This window comes from Odontomachus brunneus, unplaced genomic scaffold, assembly GCF_010583005.1.
Source record: "Odontomachus brunneus isolate Ranch 3 - 2012 unplaced genomic scaffold, Obru_v1 Obru_scaffold_126, whole genome shotgun sequence".
NCBI lineage: Eukaryota > Metazoa > Arthropoda > Insecta > Hymenoptera > Formicidae > Odontomachus > Odontomachus brunneus.
The window spans coordinates 362,834-377,684 of NW_022639576.1; the positions used below are offsets into that span (position 1 = coordinate 362,834).

The 14,851-nt window shown below is 36.8% G+C and overlaps 3 protein-coding genes across 9 annotated transcripts in view; 2 read left to right on the plus strand and 1 right to left on the minus strand.

Moving 5' to 3' along the window:
• The first annotated feature begins 670 nt into the window (after positions 1–670).
• LOC116849854 (28 kDa heat- and acid-stable phosphoprotein-like) lies at positions 671–3,556 on the plus strand. Its single transcript, XM_032827445.1, has 5 exons — positions 671–839; positions 980–1,077; positions 1,478–1,609; positions 1,719–1,849; positions 2,097–3,556. The coding sequence occupies exons 1-5, from the start codon at positions 830–832 to the stop codon at positions 2,311–2,313; spliced, it is 588 nt and encodes a 195-aa protein (XP_032683336.1). The 5' UTR covers positions 671–829; the 3' UTR covers positions 2,314–3,556.
• Positions 3,557–4,520: 964 nt separating this feature from the next.
• On the plus strand, positions 4,521–9,610 carry LOC116849792 (nicastrin). Of its 2 annotated transcripts, none has more exons than XM_032827312.1 (8): positions 4,521–4,967; positions 5,039–5,137; positions 5,248–5,585; positions 5,980–6,367; positions 7,025–7,424; positions 7,503–7,945; positions 8,029–8,221; positions 8,298–9,610. In XM_032827312.1, the coding sequence occupies exons 1-8, from the start codon at positions 4,916–4,918 to the stop codon at positions 8,314–8,316; spliced, it is 1,932 nt and encodes a 643-aa protein (XP_032683203.1). In that variant the 5' UTR covers positions 4,521–4,915; the 3' UTR covers positions 8,317–9,610. The 2 variants fall into 2 exon arrangements, with proteins under 2 accessions (XP_032683203.1, XP_032683205.1); XM_032827314.1 differs by having other exon boundaries at positions 4,522–4,967; positions 8,301–9,294.
• Positions 9,340–14,851, minus strand: part of LOC116849793 (homeobox protein PKNOX2-like) — an 11,465-nt gene continuing 5,953 nt past the window's right edge. For 4 of the 6 annotated variants that reach the window (XM_032827315.1, XM_032827318.1, XM_032827316.1 and 1 more), the window contains exons 6-8: positions 14,571–14,705; positions 14,207–14,409; positions 9,340–14,127 (exon numbers count right to left, since the gene is read on the minus strand). In XM_032827315.1, coding sequence (XP_032683206.1) covers positions 13,804–14,127; positions 14,207–14,409; positions 14,571–14,705 — 662 coding nt within the window. In that variant the 3' untranslated portion in view covers positions 9,340–13,803. The remainder of the gene's footprint in view (positions 14,128–14,206; positions 14,410–14,570; positions 14,706–14,851) is intronic. The other 2 variants (XM_032827319.1, XM_032827320.1) reach the window with 2 other exon arrangements.

Below are 14,851 nucleotides of genomic sequence, written 5' to 3' on the forward strand. Positions count from 1 at the left end.
TGCGTTCAGCAGAGAAAGCTGCTTTGCAACTGTTGTAAAATTCGTGAATCTGATTGGTACATGCTCTTGGATTCAACCAAAATTAAGAGCATGCTCCAATTAGATTCACGAATTTTACAACAGTTGCAAAGCAGCTTTCTCTGCTGAACGCAACCAATAAAAATTTATTGGTCTATTCTTTTTTGCAACACTGCTAATTGATGCAATAAAGCCAGCGAGCATACGATGCTTGTTTCGTGCTGGTTTGCTTGCTGAATGAAAATATTCTGTTTTGATTAGTTCATTTCCATTCATCTTCAGAAATTCACTAATCAGAACAAAGTATTTCCATCTAGTTCGAAAACAAGCATCGTGTACCGCTGGCTTTTAGATCCAACAATAGGTGCGTCTGATTGATGTACATTTTTAGATCTAAAGGAATATGCCAATTTAGTTAACCAATTTAAGCTCATTTTAGTCGATGTATTGATTGCTTAATTGGTAGTTTTTCGTAACTTTTTACTTCTATTTAATTTCCTTTTTCAAATTAGCTCTATTTTTGCCAATCTATCTTTATTATATTTTTTGAAAAAAAGAGATCGTTTGAATATAGCGGGAAGAACGCCATATTGAATTAATATGTTCAAGTCTCTACCAGATGACGCTCGTTTCAATATCATCAATAATATGAGTTTGTCTTGTTAACAGAGTTAATGTCTTCGTGTAACGTCTTTTGGATCGGACTTGCAGGATTTTTGGCGAGACAACTGGACTTGGACGGGTTTCCCGTGTATATCTGACGAAATTTGGATTATTGCATCTCTCACGCGTTCTCATATCACATACTATAATGCCACGAGGTAAATATATCATCACGTCTCGATTACACCTTCTTTTTTCTCGTTTATTCCCGCGAAAGGTTTTCTCCTCGTGTTTTTCCAGCAAAAGCTCAATTCTTGAATCAAGTATCATTGCTGTAATTGTTTTGTTTGTTTCGTAGGAAAGTTCGTGAATCATAAAGGCAGAAACCGGCACTTTACGAGCCCAGAAGAACTAGAGGAGCAACGACGCCAGGAGGAGAAGAAGCAGCAGTGGAGAGTCAGTATTTTTAGGTTAACCGACATCGCGTGGCTATTTAGATACCGTCGTTGACTGTGTAAGCCTTTAACGCTTGAGATTTAGATTGACTTTCATGATTGACTTGTGAAAAATTAGAGATTGAGATATTTGGTAAATATATGTCATATAGGTAGGATTATAGTTTTGTTACATAAATATTGAGACAATAGGACATTCGTAAAACTTAGATACGTGTTATTCATTTAAGGTATTTAATTTTGCACTATACATAAATCTTAGTATACAATATCTCCACAGGATATCTTTGGTTTAATCTTTGTAACTTTTATTTATTTCTATGATTGAAAAATAGTAGATATTTATGTAATATACTACTTCAAATAATACTTATAAGATATATAATCTGCTTATTTTATAGAAAAATAAAGGACAGGAAAGTTCCAGTGAAGAAGAAGACGATGAAGAACCCAAAGCCAGTGGAGCCAATAGGTCAAGGAATCTTAGTGTAACAGATAGTGAGAGTGAATCAGAATCAGATTCAGAAACAGAGGTACTATAATCATTTAAATACAAATTTCCTATATACTTAAGGTTACATATAAAATCCTATATAATCTTATCTCATATTAAATGTCTTATTACTCTGCCTTTGTTTGTAGGGGGGTAAAGCTAAAGGCGTAGAAAATCTAATTCAGGTAGAAAATCCAAACAGGGTACAAAAAAAGACAAAAAAGTTGTCTCAATTGAGTCAATCCCTCGATGCAAAACCAGAACTATCACGAAGAGAGAGGTATGTGATTCTTTGATTATAATCTTAATAAATATAAGAATTTAAGATAAATACGAGTCGATAAGCACGAATGCTTTTGTGTAATATCCCACTATAGTGTTATAAAACCAAAATTTTATAAAAAAATTTTTAATTAAAATTTCATAGTTTTTTTACAAGAATATTTTCTGATATCTTTAAATGATCTTTAGCGTAATTGCTCGTTTCATTCTCACTGCCGAAATCAGACTTAAGTTTTATTTTTCAGAGAGCAACTTGAGAAACAGAGAGCGTATGCAAATTATCAGAAATTACACGCAGCCGGTAAAACAGAAGAAGCTCGAGCGGACCTTGCACGATTAGCTATAATTAAACAGCAGAGAGAAGAGGCGGCGAAACGACGGGAGGAAGAGAAGAAACAAAAGGAACAGGCACAACAGAGGAAGACCGAACTGACGCAGAAGGCGTTGGGCAAAAAGTCCTAGAACATACAAAGGGCTAATTAAAGGGAGAATTAATCGTTGCAATATTAATATCCCGACATCGGTTTTCATACTGGTGGAATACTATTAAAGATTGGCGGTCTTACCGAAGTTCGTTTTTTTAAAACGATTATCGAAGTGATTTTGAGATAGAAAGCGTTAGATATTTACACTTGAAAACAGATCGTTATATATATATATATAATTATCCTCAAATTCTTTTAATAATCTCAAGGTTTTAATCAAGACCGACAACTTTTTAATAGTGCCTCGTCAATGGCATCATCGACTTTCAACTATTGATGAAACACGATTAACCGATTCGTGCATTTGATATAAGATGAGTATATAATGAGCGAACCAATAGCGAACTTTTACTATTGGCAAAATATCTAATAACGTAACAAAGTTATGTAATGTCATAATGAGTGCGAACCATGGACATAGTATGAATTCCGAACGCCTTTTGTTCTATCAACTAGTTGAGTGAAGCCAACATCTAAAAAGAGAACGAGAATAGAGGGGCAAATTTTCTCCCTATTTTGTAATTTTTTTTTGTTGCGTGCACACATCCGTTTCTCGTTTTCATAATATTATAAAGCGCAACGGCACCCCGATTAGACTGGCAAGCACTTATTTAAATCTTATTACATACTTTGTGCAACAAGAGACAGAAAACAGAGAGGCTGTATATTTTGGCTTCATTTTTCTGGCTGTATGCGGAGTCGGTGTATATTATGTCTATGGTGCAAACAACGATCGATTCGTGTTCAATTCGATATATGTGCTAAACGGTGCACAGCTGACATAAGAGAGCCTTAACGCATGAAGTTATACTTTTATAAAACGCATAATGTATTTCTTATGAAAAACTCTAAGATAGTATAACTACAAGTATTAAGGTTATTATGCTGATCTGTGTATCTCTTAGGAAGAACTCTAAAATACTATGATTTCATGTATTAAGACTGCCAGTCTATATGCATCCAAATAAGTTTGAGTGATAAAAAAAAAAACAAATATCTGAACATTTGCATCATCACTTGACATTTATTCGTTGTTCGTTCGCTAAGTGCATACTCGTCTATATGCGTTTTACGGCACGTTAAATAATCATTGTTTATATAAATACAATTGCAATTATAATTATAAATATTAAATCAAGCCTAGCATGTCTATCATATTTGTCAATTGACCTGCTTAGATTTAAAACTATAAGCAATATACAGAATAGTTCTATTATTAATGGCTATTTGTTTTATTTATAGATTCTGTTACATTTTTATCTTTATTGTAAATTTAGTGATTATGATTAAAGAAGGAGACTCAAATCACTAAAAATAAGTAATAAATGATTTTCGGGAATTTTTTTTTTAAGGAAATAGTTTAATATGTATCTTTTTGAAACTTTTAGTAAATTTTAATATACACTTTAAAAAGTAAAAAAAAATTTCTGTTGCAAAATAATACTTGAACGACGAATTATATAAGTGATTTTCCATAGTTTTGGTTGCAATTATTTATTTGCGTGCAGGATAGCGCCTCTTGAAACAAAAATCCAAAGAATTTCTTTTTTTTAATAAAATAACGTTATGGATGAACCTAATTTCATTTAAAAAGATGCAAAATTGAGAAAAATATAAAACTTTGAAAAAAATTGCAATTTTTACGAAAAATGTGTTTTAATTATGTAATAACAATTATTAAAATAAACGAAATAAATAGGTTTATCAAAAGAAGAATATTTTAATCTACACACGCGTATAAGTTTGACTAAATTGATAGGTTGAATATTGTTTGAGTTACACTACTTCGCTGCGTTCCAAAACTACTCGACGGGTAAAGTAGCATTTAATAAGAGCAAAGATAACTAGGATTTCTTTATCATGATTGGACAATTAAATGTACTCTATCCGTCGAGTAGAATTTTGGAACGCAGCCTCTGGAAGATGGAAATCCAACCTAAGTTGCGTTCCGAAATTCACTGCCAGTACTGAAAATCTACAGTATACGTGACATGAACTATACATTTCAGTACTAACAGTGAATATCGGTATATAGCCCTAAAAGAATACAATTTTATTCGTTGTATGAAGAGTACGATCGATTGGCTGTCGGATAGGAAATTTCTAGGGTACTTATAGAATGTTAAGAACCTTTGAAATTCTCTATCCAATAACCAATTGGCATATTTAACAATTCTCGCCGTAGGTAGAACATGAAAACTGTTTATTTTCAAATAGCACTACTCAATAGCGGATTGGAAAGACCTGTATTTCCAAATAGTACATTCAACAATGGATTAGACGAATTTTTGTGTTTGATAAAGTGCGTTTTTCGATTATCTTCAAATTTACTTGATCTATAGATAATTTAATTAACTAGACAGACACGTAGTCGTCACATACCATTTGCAAAAACGTCATGCTTGGTTAGAATTGTTTCCATTTTGGCTAACCTACGTGGAGGCAGTCATGACTCACGCAATGTCAAAGTATTAGTTGTTCTCGCCTCACTTATCATATGTTTCATATATAAAAGCATCGGGTAATGTCCAAAATTGTAGTTGATTGCAAACTACAAATAGACACGGAAATAATAGAAAATGGCGTTGAGAGTCTGGAGATATATTCTAACTTGGGTTGTTATAAATTCAGGTAAGTGCAAATTTTCATATCTTGTGCATCATTAATATCAACAATAAAAATAATCATTAAGAAATTTTTAGTGGCCAGTGAGAGGATAAAGGACATGATTTACATGCCTCTGGAAGATGTGGCCGCTTGTTTTCGAAGACACAATGGCACACATCAGTTTGGTTGTTCTTGTAAGAAGATAGATTTGTTTACTACATTTGTTATTCTTCACAATTATCCTATATTGTTGTGAAAAACAACTGTCCCTCATAGATATTTACAGTGTTTTATTTGTTTTCAGCTAGTAGATCAGGCAGTGTTGGTGTTGTACATCTAATTGAAGCCAATACCGATCTACTTTGGTTAGAGAATAATGCTACTTCTGGTCCATATACTGTGGTTATGCCTTTTTCAATGTTCAACAGCAGCACACTTCTAAGACTACGAAATACAAATAATATAAATGGAGTGCTATTAGCAAGAAACATCAGCCAGGACAGACCTTTTAGTTATTCACCTGAGGATAGATGTCCGAATCGATATTCTGGCTATAAGAAATGTGATGATCTTGAACCATGGAATCCCTTTGGGACTGCATTACTCATGGAGGACTGGCCATTTCCCATGTTTTACACAGATGTAAGATTGTGTCCATAAAAAAATGCATCAAGAACATTAATATAGAACTTACATTATAGATATTAAGGTTCCTGCTTTTACTGCTCTGAGTTGATGACGTCAGAAGCGAGAAGACGCATGACAAAAATTCGTGCGCCATTTTTTAATTAGAAAAGATATTTGTATGAAAGAACGCTTTAGAATGCTTGATCATACCTATGAAATGCTCCGAAAATTATTATTTTCTCTTAACAGTCAATAACTACTCTTAAAATTGACGTGACACGGCAACCTTACTCATTAACTTATTTGATGACTTGATCACGTTAATTTTAAAGCTATCCACACGTCATCAATCCAGATCTCGCGATAATGGGACGGAGACCTTAAATACTGAAAAACATTGTACTTGTAGAATCAGACAGTGTTGGAAGCCATAAAAACTTGTTTCTGGGCGTACAACGCTCACGACCTTGAAACGCAGTATCAGAGATCGCTATGTGCGTTGGAAATGAAGTCGTTCATGTACGCCGCCGTTAACTCGGAGTCTTGCATCAGGCGTAGCGACTTCAAACTGAATTTCAATCCGACGCAATTCTGCGATCCACTCGGCGACAGGAACATACATTGGCCTTTGGCGCCTCTTGATAAAAATGACAGTATGGTAATTATGGTAACGGCACGTTTAGATGCCTCGTCGCTGTTCGACGGGATATCGCCCGGTGCGACTAACGCCGTGACTGGAATTGTGACATTACTTGCCACTGCATACTACTTGAACTCTTTGAATGCTACTGTCGATAGTAAGTATTAATCTTGAGAAATCAAGCTTTTTTTTACGAGATCTCTAATTATCCAACAGCGCTCGGAATTACTTTCAGTTTCGCGGCGATTTTGAAAGACTATGTGTCTTATACTTCCCCTCACCGTTAACGATCGCGGCGCTCAGCCTCAGGATATCATAATATCTCTGTGAGGCGCTTACTAATAGCTGAAAAAATTCTATCGAAACATATGATTTTGACATATGTTTGACATATCTTCTTGCCTTGATTATGTACATTTAATATTTATCATCGAAGAGGACCCGCGTAGAGAGACCGAAACCCGTTATTTTTTAGCTGAGTATGCTAATAAATGTATTCTTATTTTACAGAAGATGAATACTAATATAATTGATGTTTAGTTGTTTACAATACAATTACATAATACAATTACATAATATTGATGTTTAGTTGTTTACAATACAACGTCCGTGTATTGGTTCTTAGAGATCCCTTATTTTCTTTATTTTAATTTTTTATCGAAACAATCTAAACTCGATGTCAACGGTTCTGAGGTTGAGCGACGCCATCGTTAACAATAAGGGGAAGTAAATTAGGCGAGAATTGCCTCGAAACTGAATGTAATTCAGCGAGCACGGTATGCGGAAAGTGTATACGTATTCGTTCTTATTATAGAGACGAACGTAGTATTTTCTTTGCTGAACGGAGAGGCGTTCGATTACATCGGATCTAGTCGTATGGTGTACGACTTGAAGCAGAACAATTTCAACGCTCTTGGTGGAACGAGTTTGAAACTGGACGACATCAAGAGAGTGATCGAGTTTGGCCAGTTGGGCAAGGAAGAAATATTTTTTCACGTGAACGCTTACGACGACACGATCGATCGTCTGCGACTAGCGCTGAATGTCCACAACACATCGATATTTAACGATAGCGTCCCACCAACATCAGTGCAGAGTTTCTTAAAGGCAAAACCGAATCTAACGACCCTTGTTATAAGCAATCACGGAGAGAACTTTACGAATCGATACTACAACGGCGTCTTGGATGACGCGGAGAATCTTGATTTTCACAAGTATCGCAACCGTTTTGTCCTCGACTACTGTATAAACATTTACTCGACCGTACATTACAATTATTGATTATGTTTTAGAAACGATACTGGTACGCTTGCAAGAGACTTGGCGAAAATTGCTCTCCAGGTGGCTAACGAGCTTTACTGGGAGGTGACGGGAACCGAACCGGCGCCGCAGCCCAACGCACAATCTGCTATAGAACATCTAATCGTGGAGATGTTGCCTTGCTACTTGGAGAGCGCCAAGTGCGATCTGTTCCGCGCCGCTTCAGTTCCCGGTGTCAAGTTGCTCAATCAGATCATGTCGCTGTATGTCGGCGTTTACCGAGCACCGAATATAGCTACGAGCTTAACCGGCCAGCTCTTGGCCTTACTCACCGGTGAAAAGCTCTATGACATGAACGAAACAACGTGCCATGAGAATCGCCTAGCCTGGATGGGCGGGCCCAATTTTACGGGATTGTGCATAAATTCGACCGTCAATTATAGCGTAGCCTTGAGTCCGGCGTTCATCATTGAAGGTAGCCGTCATCTTTGTATCGAACGCTTGACAGACAAAGGACATTCAGACGAACAGTAGTTCCTAATGATTACTCTATTACAGGATATAACATGAAATCAGGTGTTTATTCCACTTGGACGGAATCCATATGGCAAACACTGAGTGTCAGAATGTTCCTGAAACCGCCAGCAGCGACAGAACGTTTCAGTATGATTCTAGGCAGCTTGGTCGCCATAATCTCATTCGTATTAGTATGGTTTATTAATAATCGGGCTCACGTGTTATTCAACTTGAGGTTCGTATACGATCGTACAAGCAATGTCGATTTGTACGAATCACCAGTGTATTAATACGATCATATCTTGTTCCAGCAGAACGATCGAATGCTAGGGATGCGCCGCGGACCACATATCACTGACTAGCTTAGATCACCATTGTGATTACCATTGTGATTACCATTGTGATCACATCGTGATTACCATTCGAGACCAAGGTGTTCAAGTAACTAGCCTTTAATCGCATGTGTGGTGCGCCCTCGGATGTTAATTCCCTCTAACTCTCGATAATCAAACAATTCGGACAGCACGTTATCGTTCTAATTATTTATCGTTATTGCGTTTTACACGTCTCGTGAAACTCGAGTGTGAAAGTTGTTGTTTCGAACTTAATATGCAACCAAAAAATGCGAGTACATTATTTATTTTAACATAAATTATAAATCCTTTTACTTTTCTGTGCGCCTCTTCTCGTCTCTTCCTCGCAATCGTATGATTTGCATTGTTTGAATTATTTATGGAATTTTATACAAAAAGACATTGAATGTGATGAATGGGAAACTTAAATTGATAGATTAATGGCTTTGTACATATCGCGTCGATATAAGATCCCTAACGATAGTTAATAGCTCTTGCAAGTAGACTTTTGATTATTGATACTAGTTACCTGTTTAACACTAGGAGAAGCAACGCATGTAAGTCTATAATGTGGATATATATATATATATATATATATATATATATATATATATATATATATATAAAATATATATATGAGAAAACTTTCATACATAAACATTTGAGTTCCGTATTGTCATGAACATCATAAAAATGTGCAGAATGATTCTTATGCTAAATTTGACATAACCGAGACTCAAATTGCATTTTTCTCTTCTTTTTCAATTATTTTTGCCTTGTATATTACTGCGTGCAGCTCTTCTTTAAAACCATAAAAGAATATGGCTAGGGAAAATATATGTATAATTCTGGCTATGTATTCATACATATATGTAGTACATAATGTGTATATTTTGAAACCATATTCTTTATGTATGTGTACATATATAATAAAAATATATACACATTAACAGTATTGATATAGTATTAATATAGTTGCGGTATATGAATAAAAAGGAAATAATGCAAGCGTGATGGCGTTTATTATCGATAAACAACTTATTTAACAGGGCTTTGATGTACACGAGAAAGAAGTATTTAATTTATATATCTATGCTTCCTTTTTTTAGTATGCATGTAAATATGTAATATGTTTCATTTACGACGTAAAATTTGGACAAAGTTAGGAATGGGCAAACTTTTGTTTCTTCACCTTCTAGAAGACGGATTTGAACCTCGAGAACTGTACAATACAAATGTACGAAATTATAAAGTGAATTTTTCATTGTGTATTTACGTTATACATCAATACATGGACGTTCTGCGAGAACCTAGGCGAAAGCGGCTTGCGGTTTCGCATTAGCGACCGATGCAATGTCACTTCTTAAAGTATATATTCGTGTGTAAATTCTGAAGAAATCATTGAAGTCCCCGTTGAAAGTCCGAACAATCGCGTGACTTTGTCGTTACACTTGGAGAAAATCACGTCTCTGCATTCTCCTCACCCATTCCTACCTTTCTTCTTCGTTATTCTTTTTTTTTCTTGTTTACTTTTCCTTTAAATCTAGTTTTCGATAGATAAATTTCGCATCGACGTTAATACGGCGAATGTGTTTTACGTTCCCTACCGTACAAAGGGTCCATATGCACGCGTCGTAATAACTTTTATACGGACGCACCCATGCGAAAAGAAACGAAGGTTCGTTTACGTCTAATGAAAATATGTCAAGTTTACAATACGTCCCTGGCTCCTCTCTCTTAGCCCACGTGCATATGGATAAGAAAAAAATCGTCTCCACAACACGCACGTCCCCGACACACGTTCAACCTCTTCGGTAAATCGTCTCTTACGCTTTCTTCAACTAATTTTTTTGTTTTCAGTATACAAGGATGAAGTAGGAGGCTGGGCACCGCCCACCGAATTATCACAGTCGTCTGGTGCCGCAGCACATACGTATACGTGGTTCAGCCTTACGACCTACCTCTTAATCTAGCATTTATCTTAAGTTCGACTTACTTCGAAGAATACAGTATAGTCCCGTACGAGGTGGTTCGTTAAAGCAATAATTAACTAGAGAAACGATTAATTGTTCTTCATACGATTGGACTACGATTGCGTGTTATTGCTCGTTGCAAACGATAGCACGCGGAGGGAAGTCCATTCCCTCCGTCGGCGTGCGATCTCGAGAGCGAGAACTGTTTTGAATTTCACTTTAAGTTAGAAGAATAATAATAATACAAGCGTGACGCCATAGTGACGCGGCGCGTCATTCCCTCGTCCGTCAGTTTTACAGAATTGAATTACAGTCGACAGTCGTGTTTATTACTTTAAGCGAACTGATGTCGCGGCACCGTATATGGAGCTATACTGTCAGCTGTCTGCAACTGATAATGTCGTTTTACCGGGGTCTTATAGTCACGGACGCGCGGCGATTTACGTCGTGCGATTACATACGATCACGCATCGTGATCGGAGTCGCGAGTAGAATTGATCATACGCGAGAATGGATGTGTTCAAAAAAAGAAAGAAGAAAGCATCACGTACACGGACTACGGTTCGTCTCATCATTCGCAAGCTACTAATGGAAGCACTCTGTCAATCTATATACATCGAGGGACTCAACGTGAAAGAAGATTATCATATATAAGTACAGGAGAAAAATAATATCTGGCTACGCCGCTTAAGGCAACCTCGTTCCACGACAGGCTACTTGGTATGACACATTTTCCTGGTGTACGATCGAGTGACTAGTGTTTACGGTTCACTTATCGATAACTGATTCGCGACAAAATGACACGAAACGGCCGGAACTGAGATGAACGCGAAGCCGAGGTACAATAAGTTCCACGTTTCTCGCTACTTCTCTTGATTCTTCTCAAAGGCAAGATGATCGACGATGCTTTCTCTACGGAATATAGTCAACCTGGAGCAACTAATCCTTCTCTCGCTACGTTTATCGTATTACGTCGAATCTAACACTGTAACAAGGTAAAACGGTTTTAACAATTTAAATCTCAATGGACGGAACGCGTGGAGAAATGATGGTTCGGGAAAGCATAAATACACGCGTGATATATGTGCATCAGGGAGAACAGTATGTACACGAGTATATTCAGCGAGAAACAGCCACGGTCTCTCTCTCTCTTCCTCTTTGAGTGGACGTCGAAATCTGCCAAACTTGCCGGAAGCTCGAAATAAAGGAGCTTCCGTGTTCGTGAAGCACGCGAAAGGAAAGTATATACCGTTGACAGTAAAACGGAATGATCACGTGTAGACAGCCAAGTGTATAAACATTAGTATCCTAAAAAAATGGCGTGTACGTTGTCGAATATTCTCGTTTTTTTTCTCTTCAGTTACAAGAAAAGTATTATCATAGCTTCCCTTTCTCAAATACTTCGTAATATTTTCTTCTTTGCTCTATCTCTTTCTTTATCTCTCTCTTTCTTCCTCTTTCTTTCTCACTAACAGTTACGCATGTAATATATACAGTATAATATCATGTAACGTGCGGTACACGCGTAGAGACGACACTTAGAGTTTAAAAATATAATCGTCATATATTTAAAGTATATTATATCATCATTGTGTTGTGTTGTTGCTGCTGTTGTTATTACTATTATCATTATTATCGTCATTATTATAGTTATAATTATAATTAGTTATAATATTACTGTTACTATTTTTATTATTAATATTATTATTATTGTTATTATTATCATGGAGGGACAGCACTTCGCTATGCCACGACACTGCAGAGCTGAACAAAGACTAAACGCGGAAGTTACCACGCTCTTTAATGGCACGAAAAGTACAATTAATATTGCGTACTACAAACTATGTTCTCGTCTAATTTGGAAACTAAGCGCGATTATCTCATGTACATGTAATTCTTTTGCTGATGTGCCACATGATATACATCTGATCGCGAAAGAGCCTTACAATTCGTAAGCTTTAATTGGCATAGACTGTAGTCATTGCAATCTCATTGTCCATATCACTTCGCCACACAAGCAAATTATAAAATATAAAGCGAGTCAACGAATTTTCCTATTCCAAAGAGCCTACGCGAATTATAATTGCAAACAAAAAGTAAATACCGGCATCTCGTTACAATAATAACGGTGGTTCTCGTCATAATAGAAGCAGTATACAAGTATTAATAATAGCAATAGCGGTAACAGTAAAAGGAGCGATAGTACTAATAGTAATAGTAACAGTATTAGTAGAGTAATAGTAGAAGTAATAGTACAATAGTAGTAATAGTGGTAGTAGTAGTAATAGTAGTAGTAGTAATAGTAATAGCGGTAATGGAAGGAATAGCGATAGTAGTAGTGGTACTATTACTAGCGATAATAATAGTGTAGTAATAGTAATAGTAGTGGTATTAGCAGTAGTATTAGTGGTAGTAATAGTAGTAATAATAATAATAATAATAGAAGTAGTTATAGTAGTAGCAGTAGTCGTAATAGTGGGGTAGTGGTAACAGTAGAGTATTAATCGTAATAATAGCGGTAATAACGTAACAAATGTTGTTCGCGAAGCTAACAGAAAACAAAGATTTGATTTTTTCTGTTTGTTTTATTGTTCTTTTTTCTCTAACGGAACGTTAATGTTATATATAAGAAAAACTGATCGACTAAGCTCATCGACTAAGACTATCGGTTTATCATAATCAAGAGATATGCAAGGAAGAAGAAAATTTACATCTCTCTCTCTCTCTCTCTCTCGTATTATTACATGTGTACAAACGTACAATTAAAAGAACGACAAGTAATTAGACCGTAAGAATAATTGCCTTTTTACGTAAATAAAAAGTAAATCTTTAATAGACAAGAAAACGACGAATATATATATATATATTAATGTTTTGAATACAATTGACAATTATATGTTGAAATGATATATACTTTTAAATATATCATACGCGTGTCATAAATAACAATTTATACACGTACGATCGTGCATCTTGTCTTATAAGTGGTATAACTAAACTAAAAGATCGTAGTTCCAGAAAAAAAAAGAAAAAGAAAAGCTCGGATTTATCTTCACTATTCGCGCGTTCACTTAAAAATTTGTCGTCAAAAAATAAATAACATTTCTCGTAGCTTAATGCAAACGTATTTCTTTCGTTTTAGTTAGATGCATTTAAGTTAGCTGCTCTTTCTAGTACCTATTCAATCTCAGTTCTCGTCTCTGACGTTAAGTCAATATGTGGGTAATGAGCCGATGTGAAAAAAAGGTCCAGTCGGCTATCATCATGGAAAAAAAAAGAAAAACTGACATGATCGCATAGTATGCGAATAGTCAGAGTATCGAATGATCAGAGAGCGTGATAACCTCTACCCACGTATTCTTAACTCTCGCGCGATTAATTACGTATTTGACAGTTAAAGCGATATCTATTCCCGAATACCTTAATACTGTAATGAGCAACTGGATTTGAAGGTACCGTAAAGAGGTTGACGTTTCGGTGATCGACAGAGGTCAGTGAAGATCATCTTCATCGCTATCGTTACCGTCTTTCGATCTAGCGGCATCTCCCTCGCCGTCGCTGGAGCCCGAGTCACTCGCCGAATCTTCGGACTGCCAGCCCGCTTGCTGTTGCTGCTGCGGCGTCTGCTGCTGCACGGTGGCGTGCTTCGAAACCTTGTGACGTTTTCCAACGCGCGGTACCGCCTCCGCGCCGGCGTCCAACATGGGCTGAAGGATCCGTCGGCGGGCGTTGATAAACCAATTGTTCACTTGTAACAATGTTAAATTTGTCTGGCTGGCGATTTGACGTTTCTCGTCCTCGGTTGGGTAAGGATGCTAAAAGGTGCAAACACATGTCATGATACTGCGGCCAGCCGAGAGAGTCTAGTAAGAAACAATCGATCTCGACACTCACTACTAAATGCTGAAAGAGCCACGTTCGCATAATTCCGGTAGCTTGTTTAGGCAAAACACCACGCTTCTGACGTCCTTTTCTGGCGCTGCCGTGATTACTTCGATGATTCCCAGAGTGATTCGAAGCCGCGTTGCCGGTAGTAGTGCAGCCTTCGTCCTCGTCTTCGCTCGCCGCGGGAGAAGGCGAGCCTGTAACAGTAATATCTAAACACGATCGAGACGTGTTTGATACAGTCGTGGCAAACAAAAATATAAAAGTGGGGACGATTGTGTTAAGGAACAGCCAATATTATTTCCCGGCTTACGACGGTAGAATAACGCGTGTACGCATGTTACAATCGAAAAAGAGACGTTACAGTTCTGACCGAAATACTTTTCATCGTTAATGCTTCCAACGTTTGCGCATTCTTTTTCTCGTTCTCGCAACGCAACAAGTCCCCAATATCCAGCTTCTTCCAGATATATTCTCTCAGAGATAGTCTGCAGATAATCGACGTCATCTACAAACGGAATTGTCCAGAGAAGTCGCTATGAAAAGTGTAGCCGCTAGAAATCTCAGTTTCGTACATTCCAGTACGAAAGAGAAGGAGAGAAACAGAGAGAGAGAGAGAGAGAGAGAGAGAGAGAGAGAGAGAGAGAGAGAGAG

What these genes read in the sequence shown, in the direction of transcription:
- LOC116849854 (XM_032827445.1), top strand. An exon ending in AGAAGAAGCAGCAGTGGAGA is followed by an intron (nt 1,078 to 1,477) that starts GTCAGTATTTTT and finishes CTTATTTTATAG; the next exon opens with AAAAATAAAGGACAGGAAAG. An exon ending in GAACTATCACGAAGAGAGAG is followed by an intron (nt 1,850 to 2,096) that starts GTATGTGATTCT and finishes TTTATTTTTCAG; the next exon opens with AGAGCAACTTGAGAAACAGA.
- LOC116849792 (XM_032827312.1), top strand. Translation starts at nt 4,916, where the DNA reads ATGGCGTTGAGAGTCTGGAGATATATTCTAACTTGGGTTGTTATAAAT. An exon ending in TTGGGTTGTTATAAATTCAG is followed by an intron (nt 4,968 to 5,038) that starts GTAAGTGCAAAT and finishes AGAAATTTTTAG; the next exon opens with TGGCCAGTGAGAGGATAAAG. An exon ending in GAGAATCTTGATTTTCACAA is followed by an intron (nt 7,425 to 7,502) that starts GTATCGCAACCG and finishes ATTATGTTTTAG; the next exon opens with AAACGATACTGGTACGCTTG.